Consider the following 22,623-nt stretch of genomic DNA (forward strand, 5'->3'; position numbering starts at 1 on the left):
GGAAATGTTTCCAATTTATTATTGGACACCGTTTTATTATATTCATTCATCTCTGTAACTCTATTCTATTGAAATTAAAATAGAAACTCCGGTCGTTTAATTTTACAATTTTAATAAATACGAAATGGGTCATTCTAATGTGACCCCGAGGTAATTTAATCCAAAGGTGAAAAAAAATATTCAATGTCTATTTTGAAACGTGTTAATTCAAATAAAATTCAAATATTTATAGACAAAAAATAAATATATCAAAATGAATAATCGAAGATGGGTATTTACAATGAAAATCCCATAGGATAACAATAAATTAATTTTTTTCAAAGTATATCAAATAAGAACATATAAATATAAATAAAAATTCAAATAGAATGAGATTTAATGAAATTGAACTGAAATTATAGAAAACTCATTTATTTATTCATTTATTTATTTATTTATTTATTTATAGGATTGAAATCCTTGGTTCATTCAAATTATAATATATAAAATGAACTAGTAGTACGTTTTTATTTCGAACCCCCAGCGGATACGGAAGTCCTTCCGTTTCGGGGTGAATACAATTTAAACGCGATCGCATAATAGAAAATGAGATAGAGTAAAATATAGCGCATAAAAATATACGTTGAAAATCTATAATTGGCCGATCTGGCATAGCAAGATATATTTTCCACTTTATCCCTTTCCGGGATAGATTAACAAACTGGCAATGGTACGTTGATAAAACAATCTGGCAATTTCGTTGAATGAACAATTACAACTGTAATTCAATAGAGAATCCGCATAGCACTAAATAACAATATAAAAATTAATAAATTCGGTGAGCAATTTTATAGAATGAAAATAATATTTCATAGAATAAATAGTCTAGACAAATCAATTCCATCGAATACATTTAGCCAATCATTTCATTCAAATCGATTAACAATATTTTTAACGAGCGCTTTATCAACAGATATCAACATTCTGTGATCCGAGGGAGATTATTCAATAAATAAAATATTAATTAAATTAATTAACCACCTATTAGTGAATTCACTAAATAAAATAATAAATACCCAATAAAATAACATGGAATACATAATATTTTTAAAGAAAAAAAGATGATGAGATGAAAGATGAGAAGAAATGGGTAGGAAATTTTCAAGTAGCGAATAAGAACCTCATCCATACCCCGCAAATAGAAAAATGTAAATAAAAAATGAATGGAAGGCGTGAACACTTGACCTATCGCACCAGTCAAGCTTTCCATAAAAAAAAAGGGAAAAAAAGAGAGTAATTACAAAGGATTCACCCTGAAAATCAATGAGCCATCCCCCATTGGTGGGTAAACCACCTAGAACACCCTCGTTGGACAGATGTTTGCGGATTACTGACGATTACTGACGGCTGGTTTGGCAAGCATGCGCTTTCAAGCTCCCCTGATTCTTGAGGCTGGAATATAGCATTTTTTGGGGTAAAAGCCATCGGGTGTGGGTGGCAAAAGATGGAGAAGGGGCAGTGATGAGACAACATCAGGACTGGGCTGTATAAAAGAGGTAAGGGATGGGGAAGGGGGTTGTTGAAGAACCATGAGATAAAGTAGAGGGGGTGGGAATGGGTGCTAGTGTGTCAGTTGTTCCAAGGCAGGAGCAACTCAGTCTAGTGTTAACCGTCATTCATTGCGAATACCTCGGTCAGGACTTGGAAAAATGCCGCGATATTACGCGCCGTCAATTCAAATTTTCGTTTCATCACAACTACCGGCGTAGGCCATCCCCACTAAAATTACCATCGGTACAAGTTCAACAAGAAAATTCCCAAGAAAATTCCCAATAAAATCAGGATAATTCATTTTGCTAATTTTCTATCCACCCTCTCTCCCAATCGGCCTTCCCTCACTGCTCAATCATTTTTATTTATATTGTCAACGTCATCTTCAACGAGTGACCACTCAATATGACTTGACATGACTTTTCAAGGACACCCTAGTGTCCCTGTGCGTGTGTGCAAAATCGAGTAAGGTCCTCGTGTTTTTGGAGGAAATTCTGTTATCCTCGGGGAGGATCGATCACCAGGATTACTCCGGAGGCTTTCAAATTATCGGTGAATTCCGTTACATGGGAACGTACGAGGCAAGTTCCACAGGCAAGTTTTCAGAGTTCTCAGCCCTCGAGGGGTGAAAAATGAGGTTTAAATCTCGGGAAAATGTCGTGGGATCAAATAACTCGAGAAATTGGTGGACGCAATCGCGGGATCTGGATGAGTGTTTTGATAAATGGCTGTAATTGATGCTATTTCGGAGGATTTAACGAATCCGGATTGGATCCACCTTTTTTTCCACACATAACCTCGTTTTGATTATTAATATTTTATTGTTATTATTATTTTTAGTTAAGATTGCACTGGGAGTTTTAAACGGTCGAATTTCGCGTGTCCTCTGGGCGCATATGGACCTGGGGTATTGATGGAATCGGGGATGTATTGGCTGAGCGATTGAGGCTCAAGAGGATTTTCACTTCTGGGGATGAGAGTTGGTCTAATCAGGGGATAAGTTTCTGTTGAGGGCTTTTGACGAGAGGATTTCGGGGTGAAGCTTTTTTTTGTGATTATGGAGTATGTCGTTTTCAATTTCTTGAATTTTTTTATTGAATGGAAATTTTAATGTAAATGATATTTCGATTATGGACGCTCGGTTATTTTTAACGTTTTGAGTTTTTAATTGTTTTGGAGGTGAAATGAAGACTCCGGTTGAGGCCTGACAGGCACAATTTCATACTCCGGATGTCTCGAAATAAGGTGGGGAAATAATCAAATTTTGTTTGGAGACTTGTGATTGAAAATTGAAATCTCTGAGAGTTCGAAACTCGGACTTTTACAAGTTTCAGGCTTGCGAACTTGTTAAGTTGAGACTTTCATAAATGCTAATTTCAGACTTTTAGAACTTCATCCCAGACTTTTTGTCTCAATTCCCATTTTATTTCAAGCCCCACGGTCCAAAAAATGTGGAATAGAGAAAAATCCCGATTCAGTGCAAAAAGTCTCACCTCAAGACTTGGCGACAATTAAAAATTCTTCCCCTCTCAATTTCCAAAATTTATCTATGTTTAAACAACCACAAACAAATAACTTAAATATTAACCAATTACTTGATTATCAGACAGTAAAAAAGACATAAAATAAAGATAATAAAAAATCGTAAATAATTTTGAAAAATAGTTAATAATAATTCAACAATGTTATTTACACTAACTTTATAAATTTATATGACAACAATTGATAAGATGATTTTTTTAGACTATCAATGTTATTGAACCTGATAATAATAAAGCCATTATGATCATTCATCATTTATAATTCTATAGTCATTGAGTCATCCGGGAAATTCGAGTCTTAATTCCTGGGACATCAATAAAAACATGTCCTATTATCCAGTCACTCCCCTATACAGATTTGATAAATTCCAGAGAACACATCCGCCGGAAAAAATCTTCTGATGTCGATCCAACAATTCGGTACAATGTATTCATTAAGAGAGAGTGCTGGTTGAATTATAGGGGCTTAAGAGATTTCTGCTGTGTCGGAGTCTTGAACGGACTAACATGAGGGAATTATTTATCCACTGATGAGCAGTCATTCGTACCAGGGGATAATTATTTTCCAAGGGTGAAATTCCCGAATAACGAACAGTTCGATTGATTACCCCATCAATATAAAAAATACCAATCACTTTGTTTTTTTTTTCTTTTTAATCAAAAGAAAATGTTCCCCTGTGGGAAACCGAGGGCTGCTTTTCGAAATCGACGGAATAGTGTATTCAGCGAATTTTCACTTTGATTTTTCATTACTTTGAGCGAAATACGAGGGATTGATTAGGGGAGACTGATGCACTAGTTTTCAGGCGTGTTAATGAGAAATGGGGGTTGTCTATTCGAACACTAGTGCATCCAGGGAAAAAGTTGAAAATTAAACGCTCAACATGGGGGGAGGGAAATATTGGTTATTGAATACCACAAGAATTTTCTCTGTGAATATTTTAGTTTTGGGATGAAATTATTCACTCCCTTTGTATCGAGGGTGCGAGGTCATTCGAGAAAACAATCAACTCCAGTATGTTATTGTCAATTGTTCGGAATTGAATTAATGGTTAACGATTTATTGACCAAATTTTAATTTCAAGTTCCAATGAAAAATCAAGCGAAATAACCAATAATGCGATCAATCCATTAAAATTCTTCCGTTTCAAAATAATGAAATTCCATTTTATCCGAATTCCGGAAAGTTCGAGTTTTAATTAAATCCTTTAATCGATTTTATTGATAAATTGAAATGTTTTTGTGGCGACATTTAAATAATTTGTTAAATAATTTAAAGAGCCTTTCAGGGAAGATTTGAAAGATTTATCTCTTGATGCTGGGATATCGAAGTTCTCCTATTGGAAATAACTCCGTCGATATTCCCTGGTGCCTCCGAACATGTACTATTGGCAGAATGGAAGAGTGATATTGTTGATAACTGATAAACCCCCGAGGCTTTCCACTTCTTCAGGAATCTTGAGGGATTTCTTAATGCCATCGGACACCTTCCAACTGACGTTTTAATCCACCGAAAGGATTGTTTTGAGGGTCGAGATTCCTGAAATTCTGACGCAGATTACGATGAGGCTAACGTCGACGGACAGCTCTTTCCTTCCATTCCCGTCGATTCCTTTAAAAATAGAACCCGCCAAATTCAATCCATTACCATCAGACGTCCGTCCACGGGAAAAAAAACTAGTCACGCCAATATGGTGGAACAATTCGCGATGGAAAATCATCTGGCGTTTATTTTTCCCCACAAAAACCACAATGTATTTATTCTTCGAGTGGAACATCATCGCGCTTATGTAATTCAATTGAACAATTTATCGAAATAAATGTTTTTCCATTAAATACAGGTTTTAGGTGAAATATTGAAAATGCTATTTACTGGAAAAATTTCTAATAATTTCTGGATTTTTTATAGTTATTGAATTTATACAGCAAAAGTGGAAATTATACTTGGAATTTCTGTAGAATTATTTTTTCATTAATCAAGGATATTTTGAAGATTCTCTTGCAATGCTTAATTGTCAGAAAACTAAAGCATTTATTTCCCTGAATTTTTAATCTATTGAAGATTCGACATTTTATTAATAGATCAATTATTATTGAGAGTTAAAAATTCAATCATAAATGATAAATGTTGAGACCGTTTTTAATTAAAATTTGATTAAAAGTGATATAATGAAAAATGACTTTGTGATTGCAATGCTAAGAAAAATGTTGAATAGTGTACGTTTCAAGTGGTTGATTAAATTTTGACATTTTTTTCTGGCATTTCTTCTGACATTTTATTGAATTTTCGTAGCCGTGAGGTTGCCGATTGATTGGTGGGTTCGATTGTCCCTGAGTATTGACATTATTACTCCTCGACGGATGAAAAGAGGGATAAGAAAGGGAATAGCTGGATGAATGAAAAGAAATGAGGTTGAGAGTACTCGCCAGATAAATTTTGGTAATTTAGACGAAATCAAATAATACCTTTCACGCGAGTGTCTGGTCGTTCTTCAAACGTCGCATTTTGGGAAATGGAAAAATAATCCAAGTCCATCTTGACGTAATTTACGTAGCAACCGGTGAATCCGGGTAAAGCGAAAATATCGGAAAAGAGTCTGTGTTTCAGTGGAAAAGAGCTCGATGATACGCAGGTGTCAAGAGAGATAAAGTAAGAGGAATTGTTTTTATTGTAGAGTTTTTGTTGACTGATCTGTCTAGTGCGCTCACGAAAACTGTCCAATTGTTCAATTCACAGAATACCTTCTCCCCTAAATAAATGCTTTATAAATTTGTCAAGGAAAAATCAAGAATCATATAATAAATTAATTCACGAGATAAACGAAAAACCGAGAAATGGCACTCGACATTGAAATAAAATGCGTGGAGAGGTTTTTATGGAAAGAGTCGAGAACACGAAAGCCAAGCAAAAGCCATTATTTTCCTCAAAAGACCAATTGAATGAACAGTAAGAACGCAAATATTTGTGTAGTTCGGGCTCAATCGATATTCGGCATTAAGTGATGAATGGAAAATGGAAATATAAAATAGTGGTCCAGGTAGGGATCCGATAGAACATAAGCCTCAAAGGGAATACGTGGTGTAATGAAGGATATTGCTCTAGGTGTTTTGGAACCACCGGGTAATGGAGGACTCCGAGGGATTTGTAAGAAGCTGGCAAGCGCCTTAATTCTACTTGCAGGCGTTTAAATATAACCAAGCGATAAGAAGTTAATCTCATAAAAACAACTCAACTCAGTTATGTATTTAATTTGAAAATTAACTCGGTAATAACTGCTACACTAACGGCATCGAATGACTTGATAAACTTCTGGGGATATTTCAACGTAACTTCGCTGTTGCTCAAGTTTTTCCCGTGACATCGTACCTCCATTGAAAATTTCATCGAGTTATTCTTGCGTACCAATTCGAGGAGAACAACGACAGAGTCGTTATTTCGGTTATTCCATTACTTGGAATTGTCGTTAACATTTCTCATCAGATGGATTTTATCTGGAACAATAATTTCAAACAATCATTCCGCCCTCTATGGAATACCATCCACCTCTGTTTCGGGTAATATGCTCTCCGTTGTTTTGGAGAGCCCTTTGTCACAGTTTCACTGGCCTACGGATGCCCTCGCCCATGTTCCCGAAGACAATGGAGTTATCGATGATTTTTTTTTTCCTTCTTTTTTTTTTTCCTCGACATTCTCCACCTCTCCAAATCTCCTACCGCTATTCAACCAAAATCCGCCATATTGAATGTGTCAAGTATGTAAACACATGGCTGAGAAAAATGACGAGTTTAAAAATTATTCTGCAAATCACGCGAGCAACACATGCCCTCGTGTTATCACGATCGGAGTATGACTTGACACCTTTTGCATCCTGCAAATGGTTTTTTCTGTTCCATTTCGTTGCTCAAACGATTCAATTGGCTGCTGTATCGATCCACAACCGGCTGACCCGGTTCCAGGAGTTCATAATGACAAAAACCCTTCGTGTCCCTGCAGATAGACCAAGTGGTTGGTCTAGTCGGATTTTTTTTTGTGGTGGCACATGGTGTCGGCTCCTCTGGAACTGACTCTTCATTTTTTTTTCAAGGTGAAAATCTAGTGCGGCTATTCTTCATTTATCGCTGATATTCTGGACGGGATATCCGGTTTTTTCTGGGACTCCTAACGTCCGAACCACGAAACAATGAGTTGTTTCAAGTTGCGACCGCTAGTGCGGCCTGATCAGCGCTGGGATTTCCCGGTTTACCGATTTTTGGGGATGAACGATGATGAATTTTTACACAATCATGGTATCGTCGCGATGAGTCAGATAAATCGTTTAATGATGGGTTTTATGGGTTTGTACGGATTTCCTACGGCGGCGGAAAAAATGTGATGATAAAAGTTTATCCCAGTGGAAATGTAATACCCCCGGTGAATTCATTATGAACTCCGGGAGTTCATGGTGACAAAAACTCGACACGTCCCCGTAGTTACACCCAAACACTTTCTTCACTCAGTTTTTAGTCCGTGACATGCGGTACTCCCCCTTCCAGGACTAGCTCACGATTATTTTCCGACGAAAAATTTCATTGGTAAATCAATTCAATTCTTTGATTGGTTTTAGCTTAACGAAAAACTAGTCTATATATAATGGTTCACATTTTGAAAATCGATAATTTGCTAATTCAAATGGATAACCTAGAATTATAGCGGTTAATGGTAGGGAATTTGTGTGGGGATTCCCCTCTTTGCGTGGATTTTATCTGATGGGCTATAAATAATCACTCATCAGTTCAAATAAAATTCCCTGGGACAACATTGAATTTTCTGATGACAGATTTTATCGTTCAATATGAATTTCCCAGTGTCCGTAGAGAAACTGTGTAATAATAAAAGTTCACCCTGAAAGTGTAATATCCCCCGTGATTTTTCTCCCATAAACATGCCATTTTTTTTCATTTTCCAGATAAATAATGCAGTGGATGGCAGTTACCAGGAACATCTCGGGGGATACTTTTATACCTAGGATGCGTTTCAACGTAACGATCGGGCCTCAGTCGCCAGAAAGAAGGACATACGGAATATTTCCAGTGCCTCCTGTAACATCACTACCAACACTCAACATGATTCACCAGCGGAACGTCAAGTTTTTGTTAAGCGATGACAAGACAAGTGATGTCGACGAAATAGTCGACACAATGAGAAAAATAATAATCGATGACGACAATCCTGGTGGTAATATTACCAGCGAAATCAATTATAATCCACATGAGCTCAACAATTGGTGGGCTATGATTGCTATCGTACTTGTTGTTGGCACTGCTGCTGGCAACATACTTGTCTGTCTCGCGATAACCTGGGAGAGGAGATTGCAAAATGTCACCAACTACTTTCTCATGAGTCTCGCTATCACTGATCTCATGGTGGCTATTCTGGTCATGCCACTGGGAATTGTCACACTCGTAAGAGGCAAGTCATTTCGATTTTCCTTCGGATCCTTTCAAATAGTACTCTTCATTTATTCTTTCATTCATTATTATTTATCACTGTTTAATTTATTTGAATTAAATCGATGATGTTTTAAGGAATAGATTAATGAATAATGCTGATTGTTCAATAACAAGCTCTGATTGATGGGATTGTCGATTTTTTGGGTGCACAGTCGACTGATAATTCAGCATTGATAGCTCTGGCCATGACTAGTTCCTCTGTAACATCATGTAATGATGTTATGGCAGTATTTCAAGTGAATTATCAGCATGAATCACGCGTAATGGAGAATCAATCCCAGTTGTGTTTTCGAGATACGAAACATTCCATTATGCGTTCGTTTTTATTGGCGGCTTTACATCATTCGGTTAAATTGAATAATCGTGGAGTGCATGCGACAGAAATTTTAATCAGCTCCTCAGTACTTTCGGTATTTTTATTTTCGAAATCTAATGATTAAGCGTTAGGATATTTATGATTGATTGACAGCAAATGTTGATATTCCCGGAAGAAAAATGTTTTCCGTGAAAAAATAATGTCCACAGGAGAATAAAAATTTATCGACTTCTCTTCCATGGAATATCTCTCAGCAAAATGGCCTGATAAAGTTGCATAATCTCTTCTAAAACAATCGCGAAGAATATGAAAAAATAATCAGAATATTCTAGCAAAATTCAAATAAAATTCCAATGGAAAATCAATAATAAAAATTTACGGAGAGAGGGAGAAAGGAGTTTTAGTAATTTTTCAAGCGTGTGTATTTTGGAAAAAAAAAGGCAAACCTGGTTTTGCCAATATTGATCGGAACGGTAGGACACCATAAACGGGAAGACTATTACGTGACTGAATGAGTTACGAATTGAGAAAGATTAATGAACGCGTGGGTGAACTCTGTGCATGAATAATCGGAGGGGCGGTGAAATCATGTGAAACATGATGTTGCGGTTATCCCATGCCAAATACCCAAAAATTTAACTCGCCATTAATTCAAATTTCAAATAACATCTGAGATAGAGCCGATAACATCAAGGCAAATCGTCATTGTCCTTGTCACCTGCGCCAGTAACGCTCAACCCACCCATTAAATCGCCCTCTATCAATGACTGGAATCCATGATAGAGTGAATTGCCGAGCCGATATGAATTATCCGTACGGGCAATTGCTAGGCAGCTGTTGCAATTTCCAGTTTAGCACTGGCATTTCAATGTTTGGTAGCATCTGGATGGCTAATGTTTAAATTGTGTGAGGAAAAAATGGGGAAAAAAATGAGGCCTACAGATATCCCCGGCCAATGAAATCACCAGGTGGTCCAGCCTGCTGATGACGTTGATGAAGGACGATACGAAGACATGACGAATATTCAGAACAAGCTGATGGCTTACAGAACACGATGTCCAATTGAAATTCAGAGGAGTTGCCACTGGGCTTTCGCCAATCTCCAGGAGCGTGACTAGAGCGTACATCGATTATTTCGGCAATTACATATAATTAGATGGAACCTTCCATGTTCGTCGAGTGGAATAATTGACGTAGGTTAATTTAGCGTTACACTTGAGGCTGAGATTTTTGCAATGATTTACAAAGGACGCACTGTATTCTATCGATTATCTTCTCCCTGGATTACTAATTAGGATATCTCATGACAGGTTATTTTCCCCTGCCGGCGATGTACTGTCTTGCTTGGATATGCCTGGATGTTCTCTTCTGCACGGCGAGTATAATGCACCTCTGCACCATCAGTGTCGACAGGTACCTCAGTCTGCGTTATCCTATGAAGTTTGGAAGGAATAAAACTCGAAAACGCGTCACACTCAAGATTATTTTCGTCTGGCTGCTCAGCATCGCCATGAGTCTTCCTCTCAGTCTCATGTACTCTAAGGTAAATATATTTTTTCTCACTATATTGTGCACCTAGAAATATTGTTGGAATACTTGGAATGAATCCTAGTCAGATATCGATAAATCAATATCCCGTATTTATCGCAATATATTATATTTACGCATTCTCGGAATATCGAGATTTTCCGTGTCTCTAGAAAAATCTGACTCTTATAATCAATGAAAATGAATAATTAATTTTATTATTAGTTGATAGAATATTAATACGGAGTGTGGAAGTATAAAAAAATTTGAAAAAGGGAGTAAACTTGAAGATGAAAATTCGAAATTTTGAGAAGTAATGAGCATCATTCGAGAGCATATCTAGGAAAAATGTCAGATCGATCGTTGAAAATATCTTCTAGAAATAGCATTTTCTCAAAAATAGTTTTTTTTCTAAAATTTGAAAAAGCACTTGTTTGAGACGTTTCTCCCGGGACATCTAGAGTGTTCATCGATATTCCATATACGATGCGAGACCGTAAAAAAATGTTCAATACTATATCCACTTGCACACAATGAAATCGTACAGAAAAATGAGAAGAAATTTTCTGAGTTGTACTGTTTATTAACCTCGTACATAGAAAACGGAAGTAATTGAAACCCTAGATTCTGGTGACAAGTTGATAATAAAATGCCAAAAAGCTGGAAATATGCGTAGAACGAATGGTGATATTCACTCCTCAGTGTATTCAAACGGTTCTGGTGGTTCAGCTTCCTTCTCCTCATCTGGCTTGGGTCCAAAGGCTGAGTTAAAAATAACAACCATAGATTACGAGAAAAGCCCGGAAATATGATAAACAAGAAAATATGGTCAAAGTAACGTACCAGCAACTGGTTCGACAAGTTCCTCCTCAGAGTCTGGCTTGATATGCTTCAACATGACAATTCCCCCAATCTGAATATCCTTGACTGGCGCGTACTGACTACCTTCAACAAGCTGAATAACTTTGAGCTGCTGGCGAAGAATTCTCGCTGGATTTTGAAGAATTTCAAAACTCGGCTCCGGCTCTCTCTTCTCCTTGTCATCATCCTTACTCTTTTTCTCCTTGTCTTTAATCTCTTTGTTCTCCTTATCCTCCTTCTTCTCCTTGTCGTCCCTCTCCTTTTTCCTATCATCTTTCTCCTTGACAGAGGATGAAGTTACTGGCTCTTTAATTTCACTACTTTCCTTCGTTTCAACAGTGGGTAGATCCTTAAAAAGCATTTTCAAATATAATCGTCGAAAGCACTGAGTGGACTCCTCGCGAAGAGCAAAACAAGAATAAAAAATGAACAATTGAATTCGTCAAGAGGTGTACGAGAGAAAAATGATATCTAATACGACTTCAGTATCACTCTCGGACCCATGTGGATATTTCGTTGATTCATTTTTCACCCATTTCTCTCGAGCCAAAACGCCATGATAAATTCCATCAACTTACCACTTCCATTAATTCATGTGAGTGACGTGCACGTCTCTCCGATTCACGTCTTCTTGCTTTAGCAGCGATACTCAATACAGCTGTTGTAACTTTTTCACGCTCCTCTCGTTTCTTCTCCTCGAGAGGTGCTGGATATGCATAAACGCTTGGACGTGCATTAGAGCGAATCTCGAGTTTTGGCATTTTCAGTTGGGCATTCAGCCCTATCAAACATGTTGGGGTAAATGCTAGAGCAAGACAGTGAGCTAGTGGAAACCAGTACCAATACTGGGTAAATACAAGGGCTCCAACAACAGCCAACATATTAGTGTGGCCAGTTCGAGACTGTAGGGAGACTGTCACGTTACGTCCACCTGTTGAAAAACATTGTATAATCATTGTTTGAAACAAGTCATCTATTCCTTCAGCAGGGAATTATTATTCCCGTTAACCTCTCGCTTATTGGTATCACCATTGAATATCACTGAAACTAATATTCATCGTAACGTTACCACCTCAAATACGATGTCAAACTATTACGCGTTAAAATTTTACGAACTAAAATATCACCCGTGAAAATACTACCAACCTCAATATTGTCATAGCGCTATCAATACAAATCTAAAAATGCTTTACTACTTTTTTTCCTTTCATCTCCCTTGATTTTTTCTTTTGCCTCTCACATACTAATCAATTAATAATTATAATTATAACTGATAAATGTTAATAATAATGAGTAATGAATTAATTTCCTGTGGCATTTCAAGGTGTAATATTTGGATATGAATTATCTACTGATAACTTATGAACTCTTACATTTGCCTTTTTATTCAGTCCACCATCTCGTCCTGACACACTTTCACACGCACTTTACAATTGAAATGACGGTGCAAGCTTGCGTGACGGAAGTAACGCTCGCGAGCAGAGGTATCTTATTACGCAGTGTTGTACCAATAATGCATCCAAAGATGACACTTGATAGTGACACTGTTCTCGTATTTTGGAGTCTCGTTGACGATACACGAGATGGTAACAATGAAGATAAAGTATTAGTGATGAACTCACCAGCATCGATGATACCCTGAGCGAGAATAGCGCCAAACTTGGCCATGACGTCCTCATGTTTATCAACCACCACTTTAGCATAGAGTGCCCTGAACTCCTTGATTCTGGGACAAGTGGCCTCGGTCTGCTGTATTAAAATCATCGCTGAGGCAATGAGTGCACCCTGGCGTACAAAATTCACTGGATCATTGGCCATCGGGTCCAGCAGTGCAATAGCTTCCTTCAAACCCGTTCCCGCACAAGCTATACCGAGTGCCATTGCAGCCCCATATCTCACATGTGGATTGTAACTCTCAGCTAACAGAGACACAACACTTGGACACTGCTCCGGTGTTCTGAAATTCAAATCAAATCACACAATCAACAGACCAAACTCCAAAATCCAAATCCAAAAAATCGTTAAAAATAAATGTCAAATTCTAGTAATTGAAATGTTCATTTGAATATTCGTGTCAAGGAGGTTTCTTTGACGAATATAAATTATTCTCCCACTGTATTGATCCACCCTGATGTAAATGTGTGGGTGTTACCAGAGGTTGAGGAAAAAAAGAGGCCTTATTTATGCTCCAGGATGACGCTTCAGTGCTGGTCGATGGCGATTGTCAAATACCTGATCCACTCTACAAGCTAATTGGTAGCATCATATGCTTCTACATTCCCCTTGGTGTTATGCTTCTGACATATGCCCTGACAGTTCGCCTCTTGGCAGAGCAGCATCAGAGTCTGAGTGGTGCACGACCAAAAGGTGAGTTTTCCTCGTAATCATGAAATCCCCTTGATTGTTAGAGTCTAGAGTCTTATGATAAAATGGGAAAAAACTCATGAGACCATTTGCCAAGATGCAGGTTTTAACCGACAAAGTACATGGCGACGGCTGCTGGGCAATCGTGAAAATGGCACAAGTTGTGAAATACCACAGCATACATCTGCAGCTTCAACCGACACTGAGCCAACCACTTTAGACACTCACGATCTTTGGTTACCAGAGAGTGAACCACCACCATCAGCAATGGCAGCCTTACGTGCATTTGGAGCGGAAATGCTGAAACTATCGAGGGGATTGGAAGGTGGTGCACCATTTGGACTAGGCCAGCAATCGATTTCCACATCGAGATCAATTTCCCAACACCAGGAGTATGAGCTATCAACTCAACTGCGTTCGAGCTTTCGAGTTGGGTGAGATATATATATATATATATATACATATCTATATATAATTCACCAATTTCATTCAACTTTTTTTTGTTTACTTTGGAAACGGTGGAATCTCTCGAGTTTACTTAACCAGATTAGATGGGCGATTCATTTTCATTAGCATTACCATATCTCAGGGAACTATTCGCACTTGCGTTGTCAGGGATGGTATAAAGAATTCCAGAGGGAGTGATTTTTCCTACTCTCACATAAAAGGGAGGCGGTTAAAAAAGTAAAATTAATTGTCCCATTAACAGGTATTAAACACCATCAAGTTACTGTGGTATTTACCATTCCACCAACACTTGTCAAGTTCTTTCTTACTCGTGTATTACTCACACCCCAGCGACTACACTAGGATTATATGGATTGTTATAAAGCGTTGGATGAGTATTTTCGTGACACAGTGCATACCGCGATATGAAACACCGAGTGAAGACAAGTGCGAGGATTGGATTTGTTAAAGTTGAGCATTCAGTATGCATCTGGATTTCGAGGTGATCCTAGAAAGATGTCACCTTTAAAAAATACTGTATCTTCACAGGTTATTGCCACTGTATTCCCTGCGGAGAGATTCAAGTCTCACATGAGTGCATTTTATTTCAGTGAAAATATCCCAAGAGAAGCCGTGAAATATTTTTAATTAAAACGCAGCGCTGAAATCTCCGTCACGCTGGAGATCAATTAGTTCCACCGATGACAATGAAAGAATAAAACCTCGGAGTGAATTCCATAATACGGTTATTTGATCATGAAAAGGAGTTGTAGTAATAGGAGTGCTGGGGTCTGGCTGATAAAATTTCTAATCGGGTAATGCTAGAGATTGGGGACTTGCCTCTTCCCTTTTTTTCCTCTTTTCCCTCCGAATGGTCGAATTGGTTGGGAGGGCCAATAAGAGCCAACTCCCAATTACACTCTGTACTTTTTTGATATTTATTTTCACCATCTACTTGGAAAAGTCCTTGATTACTTGCAGTAGTATCCGAGACTCGATTGATCTGTTCTCGAGTCATCAATCTGGAAGGATTAATCGATTACTTTGTGGGAGCACCATCTCATCAGTTATTTGAATAATATTTCAGGAGCAGCGGAAGTGGAGCCAGCAGTGAGGTGGGATCAAAGGTTAGTTTAGCAACATCCCAGGATGAGAGCAACCAACCAACAGCCTGGAGACCTCGTAAACGTGCATACACATGTAACGAGGCATATCTTCAAAGAATAGCATTAGATTCACCCAAGGAGCAGCGAAAACGAACATTAAGTTTTGACTCGAGTGAGTTAATAAGAGCACCACTAACATCTTCAAAGAATATCACAAAGACCGAGAGTTTTCGAGACAGAAGAGACATCGCACTCCCAACAAGATGCACATGTCCGTATTTCGGTGAATCCTCTAAGAGGCCGATTAGCCAAACCCCCAAGGAAGTTGTCATTATTTCAAGTGATAATTTTAAATCAATCAACAAGAGCACAGAGATCAATCGAAATCCTAGGAATGAATCACGCAACTGCGAAGCTGCGCATTCAGTGGTGACGTGGAGAACCGGTAGGAGGGGCTCGATGATCGGTAAGTGGATAATGTTTTGTCATGACTACTTGATTTGTTGTTTTAATTCCATTACAGGAAGTACAAGAGCAGTCCGAACACCCTCACGACCTGGTGAACTCCGTAGAGCAGCAACACTCAGGGCCCAAACAACAGCATCAACGATATTATCAAAGAGGGATGCCTCATCTCCATGTTTACTCAGATACACAAGCAGCGTACGAGCCCATCATTCACGAACAAGTAGTGTTATATCCCGAAATAGTTCACGACACGGTAGGATAATACGACTCGAGCAGAAAGCAACTAAAGTACTCGGTGTTATATTCTTCACATTTGTCGTACTATGGTCACCATTTTTTGTTCTAAATCTCATACCAGCTGTCTGTCCAGACTGTGAAAAACACATCGACAAGAAGATATTTGATGTTGTAACGTGGCTGGGTTACGCAAGCTCCATGATAAATCCCATTTTTTACACCATTTTTAACAAAGTATTTAGACAGGCCTTCAAGAAGGTACTACTCTGTCGTTACAGGGAGTCATCATGACGACCACCTAGGTAGGTGGGGTGTGGGCGACCTGTTGTTGTCGTCACTGAGGTGTGAATTACTTGTAACACCTGATTTAATCAGGAATTCGTTTGGTTGAGGTGAAAATCATAACGCAATCAAGGGAGTAAACTCCAATAGGCAGTGAATCAAAATCAAGAGGAGCTTTATCAACAGCTGGGGTGGGAGGGAGGAGGAGAAGGAGAAGGGGGAGGGGAGGAACGGATATCCGGTTGAACTCCGAGCGAAGAAACAATCTCTGTACATTTAGCAAAACAACCTATTTTTAGAAAAAAAAACATAATACACTAGATTATTCTGTTACTGAAATGATTTAACTCGTTGAAAAAGGGCTAGCCTTGTAGATAATACGAAATCATCAATTACTAGGGCTCATGTATGTCGTGACTAATGCTGAGAATTTTTAAATAGTATTGGTTATATTTTCAAGACTGGTGTTTGATATATGAGGTACTAACCGATTGCTGACGAATCAATTAGACGTAGATGATAGATTATCCACGAATTAGGAGTTTGTCATGTGATAAAACAGCAAGAGTCATTGCTGTGGGATATCATAAATAGGGTATGTGGAAAATACAAGACGATCATTGAGATAATCGACATTAAAATGTAGTAATTAAATCGATCTGTCATTACCTAGATGGTTAATTGCAATTCTAACGAGTGTCTGTGGCTATTACATGGAAAACAAATGGATGAAATAAAAACGCAATTCAAGTTTTATCTAGTGATTACTCGGACCCTTTGACACCTGGAGATAGGGGGACGTTTGAGGAACGATTGGGGGACGATTGGGGGACGATTGGGGGACGATTGAGGGATGATCGACATTCCAACCCTGAATAGGCCTATTCGAAGTGATTGGGGTGTGAGGAATGCTAACACCTGAATTCCCCGGTCCAGAGCCCCTCGTCTATACCCAACTCAAGTGTTGACGGAAGCCTAACAAGCACAACATGCGCCATTATATTTTTCGTTTCGTAAAAAAAAAATCATCCTGGAGGGCTCAATATTGAAGCCTTCCCACATCTCCAGGAGTTTCACCCCCAACCTCACTCGACGCCTCCCAATATACTGCTTGACCCCGTTAGAGAGTCTTCCGTGAGATATGGAGTGGACTTTTCCCTTCTCCATTGGAAAAAGTACCAAGAGTGTAATTTCCACTTTAACCAGTTTTTCACAAGGAGTTACGATGTTAAAGTACCAGACACATTTAGACTCATGAATATTGTCTTTGATCAGTCAATATCGCGTGATCGGCGGTCATTTCGGTGGTATTGATTCTGAATTTATTGATTTTTATAGCGCAATTTGCGCGACATTCAGCGAAAATTCAGGTGTGAATTTAAATATGAGAGAATTGAGGAAAAATTCATGGAGACGGTGGCACAGCATGGGAGAATTTAAAGTACCTCTATCCAGGTTGGCTCAACTACTCCAGAATTTTTTGAGCTTTTGAATTTTTTAGGGGGATTCGGAGAGGAAAATTTGAAAAACTTACATCTCCTTCGGATCGACGAATAATGCAACTCATTAAACTCACGATTCCACTCATTCACATTCGATACTATTTTAATTTGAATGAATTAAATCTATTAAAACAAAATTCCTTATCAAATTTACACGAATTTTGGTAAAAAAAAATAATCACTATTTACGTAGAATAATAAAATAAATTAAATATTTGACAGAATGTAATTAACTACCGCTTTTTCTATTCATCCTGACCTCGAGATGATTATTAGCTTAACATTAGAACATTAGAACAACAATAGAAATTGTTTAAAAACCACTGGCCGATTTTTAATGAGAAACAGGAAAATTTCTTAATGTCTCCACATCAAGCGACGAAAATCGGTATTTTCATATGCAATTAATGACGATTGTTTCATTTCCCCGCATAGCAATCAATAAAATCGAAATTAGTGGTGAACTGACCCTAATTATCCGAAGTACAGACGGCTCGCGTATTTCTCCCTAAGTTGAGTAATTTTTCACAATTTGCCGTGGACGCGTCATTTGAAATTGAAATATTGCAGTCTAGGATTTGAATAAAAAGAACTCTCCCATGCGAAATCGAGATGATCGATTTTGTTGAGAATTCTGAGTGCACATCTGGAAAAGTCAAGTTGAAGTTTCAATTGGCATCTATAGATGGTGAGGTCAATCAAGAGGGTGTTCGCTAATAGGTCCATTTCTGAGCTATCTCGGGGTTAGTCGGGCTTCAATAGAGGGGCACTTATATATCGATGGTAATCTCCAAGTACTTGGCGTCTATTACATCGAGAATCATGGTGAGTGCTTCACTCCCATTAACATCAAGAGGGGTTGGCATTGGACAGCTATGATAACGCCAATTTCCAGAGCCGGTGGTGGGCACTATTTGGAATTTGAGTATCATTTGGATGGATGAGTATGGCAGGTCAACATGTGGTAATGATGTGTATCTTGGGGGAAATTATTCCCCCATCCGACACGCGCACTCATTTTTTTTTCGACTGAATGTCCCTGTCAGTCTCCGGGGAGTGACATTTACTCCATTTTCGATGGGAATCGTTATCGTCATTATTAATTTACTAGCGAAATTATGGGCCAGCGAAATGATGGGTCAGCACAGGCTTTTTCAAGAATGCTTTGAGACAATATCTCGCAATTGAAGGAACATAGCGAATTTTTAGCGTTGACATTTTTTGGAGAAAATGGTGAGACCCATAGAAAAGGTCTCTAGGAAAATATCACTATCTGCCTTCAAGGTCGAGAGATCTCGAAATCGAAAAGTTTCGAAAAAAATGTACTTATCGTAGTTTACCACTTCGTAATAGAATTGTCAGTTTGAATTCAGAATGATTTTTAAATTCATTTTTCGAAAAAAAAAACGTTGGCCAATATTTATGGATTCAATAGGAACTAAAATTCTATTTTAAACTGAAGATTTTTTGGTATTTCATATAATTTTTCTTTAGATTTTCCAGCAATTCTTGTTATTCTCAAGGAGTACTCTATTTTTAATGGAAGTAACTCGAGTGAATAATTGAGCCACTTAGCTATAATTAAGTTTTTTCATTGAAGAAACGTTTGGAAACCCGATGGTTTAGCCCGGAAAAGTAAACGATCAAGTGATTGTTTAAACAAGAAGTTGCAAATTCATACAAATTTTCAGCTACACTGAGAAAAATTTATCTTTAACCAACAATATTTACTAACCACCAATACATCTGACAATCACTATGTAAATACTTCCATACGACTTGCTAATGCCAAATATATTTTTGTCTGGTTAGTAAATATTATTGGCTAGAGAAAATTTTTTTTTCAGTGTAATGAAAAATTTCCAATTTCTATCAATTGAAATATTAGAAAATAAAAATTGAATGAATGAATTTTTAATAAGAAAATCCTTTGAGTTATCGGAGAAATTATAGGTCATGACAATTAACGGGAGTTACATTAGGGCTAAAATAAAAAAATGGCTTATCAGTGCCGACGCATGCGGTCTGTTCAACAAAAATATTTCTCATTTTTCTTCACGCTTTTAAAAAGCGCTCGTCTGTGCACTTACTTTTGGATAAAGTTTGTCGTACAGACTATATATTTGAAGTTGGCCAGTATCAGAACCACAAATGCTCGCGGGAGTTTGACCTGTTTCCCTTCCAAGCCACACACGAGTTTCCGTGATATCTCCTACCGAAAAACTCCATTTTCCTCTGTACGCCAGTTCAAATGGTCACGGGTTATGTAATTCCGCGTTTGCGGAAAGCACACATTTCCTCAGTGGGAAATTAGGTACCCGTACTTGTCATTCACGCGGGGAAATTGAACTTTCCGCGATGACACGGGGCAAACATTTGCAAAATTTATAATTACACGCCGAGAAAATTATCTGATGAAATTTGCCCTGAGATTCGCAAAATATTTTAATATGAGGAAAAATAATGATTTTCCGTACAATTTTCAGGGTCAACACCCGACAATATTTTCATCTAATTGTTTCAAATGAATCATTCATTGGGATTCAAAAAAGCAATTATGATATCGACAAATAATTTATACATAACATTTATTCAGTCACAGGTCAGTGGAAATCAATTAATTTTCATGTTTAATTTCCTGTGAGAACGTCAATAACAATTCGGAATAACGAATTAAATTATTCCAACAAAGGGATTGTAATTATTATTTTATCATTATTCGTCGTAATTTGTGGTTGACATTGAATTGATTAACGAAATTATGAAGACGGCGATTAGCCGTTTCCTGATGATAAAAAAAATATTACGCATTATTTAATTAAATTGATGCATTTGCCTGAAACGAATGAGTGAAGCAGAATAAAAATCACTAGTTGGTGAATTAGGATGTAACCGCTAGGGAAAAGTGAAGAATTTACAAGAGCAATTAGTGATATAACGTGGAGATAAGGGAAGGAGCCGACGACGAGACAATCGATGAGCGGAATATCCGTTTTCCTGAAACATCTGAGATGAGAAATGTCTGGAGCTCGGATAATCCTCAAACAAAGACGCCGTCGACTCCTATTTATCCATCAAAGAGGAAACATTTGAGCATTTTGCATCTTTCTGACATCACAAGAAATACTCGGATGGGATTTGAAGTGGTGGAAGGAGAAAAGTAGGATCAATCTCCGTTGGTTTAGGCACCGTCAGCCCTCGACGTGGCAATTCATAACAATGCGAATAAGAATACTTCAACGAGTCAAACGCAGAGAGAAAAAACAATACAAATTCCAATTTTCCCATTTCACTATCTCAAATTTATCACTCGAAAAGAAAACAACTGGCGATAAATCATTCAAATCCATCAACATGACACCCAGAAAATTGTTTATTGTTTCGAGGCAATCGAAGTATTTATTTATTTTTTTTATTCATTTCAAAATCATTTTTGACATAAAATTCTATCATTTGAATTCTTTTGTCATCTTTCGTTTAAATTTTATCTTTTCAGCTTAAAATACATTAAAATTTGGGATGAAATTTGTGTTGTGAGCTACTCGAATGATTATAAAAAAATAATGAAAAAAAAAGAGGAAAAATTATTGAAGGGCGCTAAAGAACGATATTGTTCAAAAGGGATATACCACGTTTACAAAAAAATAATAAAAATTACGCAGCTTACCATTGCTCTCCACAAGATTAAGTGACAGCTAGATGCAATAGTAAGCTACGTATTTTTTTATTATTTTTCAGCAAACTTGGGAGATCCCTTTTAAATAATATCGATCTTTAGCACCCTTCAATAATTTTTCCGCTTTTTTTTTCATTATTTTTTCATGTCCATTCAAGTGCTTCCCACAACACAAAATTGATCCTAAATTTTAATGTATATGTATATGTAGATTAAAAAGATAAAATTTAAACAAAAGTCGACGTTCAATAGATAGTCCACCCGGGCCTTAATTAAAACTTTTAATAGTTCGAATTGTAGATTTTTAATAAAAAAATCAATTAAAATAGGAGAAATATTGACATAAATAAATAATTTATTTCCATTGAATAAATTGACTCGATCTCTCAAATTCAAAATCAATGGAAAATAAAAAATAGTCATTAATGATTAGCGTGCATATTCAGAGAAAACAGGCAATAAGACAATTAAATTTCTAATTCCTAGAAGACTAGACTAGATTAGACGATTGATGAATGCAAAATGTTTTTTATCCTCAGTAAATTTAATTTACTGAGTTGGCAGTAAAACATGCACTAATTGCGATTTGCTAATTGGATGTGGTCACGGGTTATCAGTATCCTCACTCCTCATTAGCATTTTTAACATATCATCAGATTTTTCGCAATTTCTGCACAAGATTTTAAAAAAGCCACTGCCCTAGGTGAAAAATGGAAGATTAAAGGCAAGCAACGACGAACGGAGGTAATGGAATATGCGATATTTTCAACGGGGGAAAATGAGCAAAAGCACAGCCGTTTCAGAAATCAATTAACAGCATTATTAAGGAGCAATTTGCGTCATTATTAGAAATTTCTTGGTGAGGCGTGGTTGTGAATAACTGGAGCCCGTAGGAGTTTATCCTCAAAATCAGACGGTAACAAGGTTGCTAGGCAACATCCGCTGGTGAGACGGTGCATCAACGACAACATCGACAGGGAATTGTTGCCTTAGCAACCTCTTACCGTACGGTTTTACTGGATTAACTCTCTGGGCTTATTAATTTTTGAATAAAAGTTGGAACTTATGGGCTTATTAAAAATTCTATGCTCCCTCTTTTCCTTTTGAAATGCCTTTTAACTCTCCTATTATCAAATTCCTCAAGTTCAAGTCGCGGGGAGAACGCCGGCAGCAATTACCGGGGCTATTACCACAGTGCTTTTTTTCAATCTGCCAGGAAAAAGTTTTTGGCTCTAGTCGCTACACAATGGTTTTTTTTTCCACGAGCCAAAATATT

General features: G+C 37.5%; 2 protein-coding genes across 7 annotated transcripts in view; one reads left to right on the forward strand and one right to left on the reverse strand.

Moving 5' to 3' along the window:
- Positions 1–1,476: 1,476 nt before the first annotated feature.
- Positions 1,477–16,908, forward strand: LOC105266428 (alpha-2A adrenergic receptor). Of its 6 annotated transcripts, none has more exons than XM_011304574.1 (7): positions 1,477–1,535; positions 8,018–8,520; positions 10,188–10,420; positions 13,458–13,632; positions 13,733–14,063; positions 15,164–15,648; positions 15,706–16,908. In XM_011304574.1, exons 2-7 carry the CDS (start codon positions 8,025–8,027, stop codon positions 16,176–16,178), a joined length of 2,193 nt encoding a protein of 730 aa, XP_011302876.1. In that variant the 5' UTR covers positions 1,477–1,535; positions 8,018–8,024; the 3' UTR covers positions 16,179–16,908. The 6 variants fall into 6 exon arrangements, with proteins under 6 accessions (XP_011302876.1, XP_011302874.1, XP_011302878.1 ...); XM_011304572.1 differs by lacking the exon at positions 1,477–1,535 and adding an exon at positions 1,655–2,124; XM_011304576.1 differs by lacking the exon at positions 1,477–1,535 and adding an exon at positions 1,655–2,124 and having other exon boundaries at positions 15,164–15,627.
- Rpn2 (Regulatory particle non-ATPase 2) overlaps positions 10,967–22,623 on the reverse strand; it is a 19,742-nt gene continuing 8,085 nt past the window's right edge. The window contains exons 9-12 of the mRNA XM_011304571.1: positions 12,888–13,222; positions 11,844–12,196; positions 11,248–11,614; positions 10,967–11,166 (exon numbers count right to left, since the gene is read on the reverse strand). Coding sequence (XP_011302873.1) covers positions 11,096–11,166; positions 11,248–11,614; positions 11,844–12,196; positions 12,888–13,222 — 1,126 coding nt within the window. The 3' untranslated portion in view covers positions 10,967–11,095. The remainder of the gene's footprint in view (positions 11,167–11,247; positions 11,615–11,843; positions 12,197–12,887; positions 13,223–22,623) is intronic.

Source organism: Fopius arisanus, unplaced genomic scaffold (genome assembly GCF_000806365.1).
Source record: "Fopius arisanus strain USDA-PBARC FA_bdor unplaced genomic scaffold, ASM80636v1 scaffold00038, whole genome shotgun sequence".
NCBI classification, from domain to species: domain Eukaryota; kingdom Metazoa; phylum Arthropoda; class Insecta; order Hymenoptera; family Braconidae; genus Fopius; species Fopius arisanus.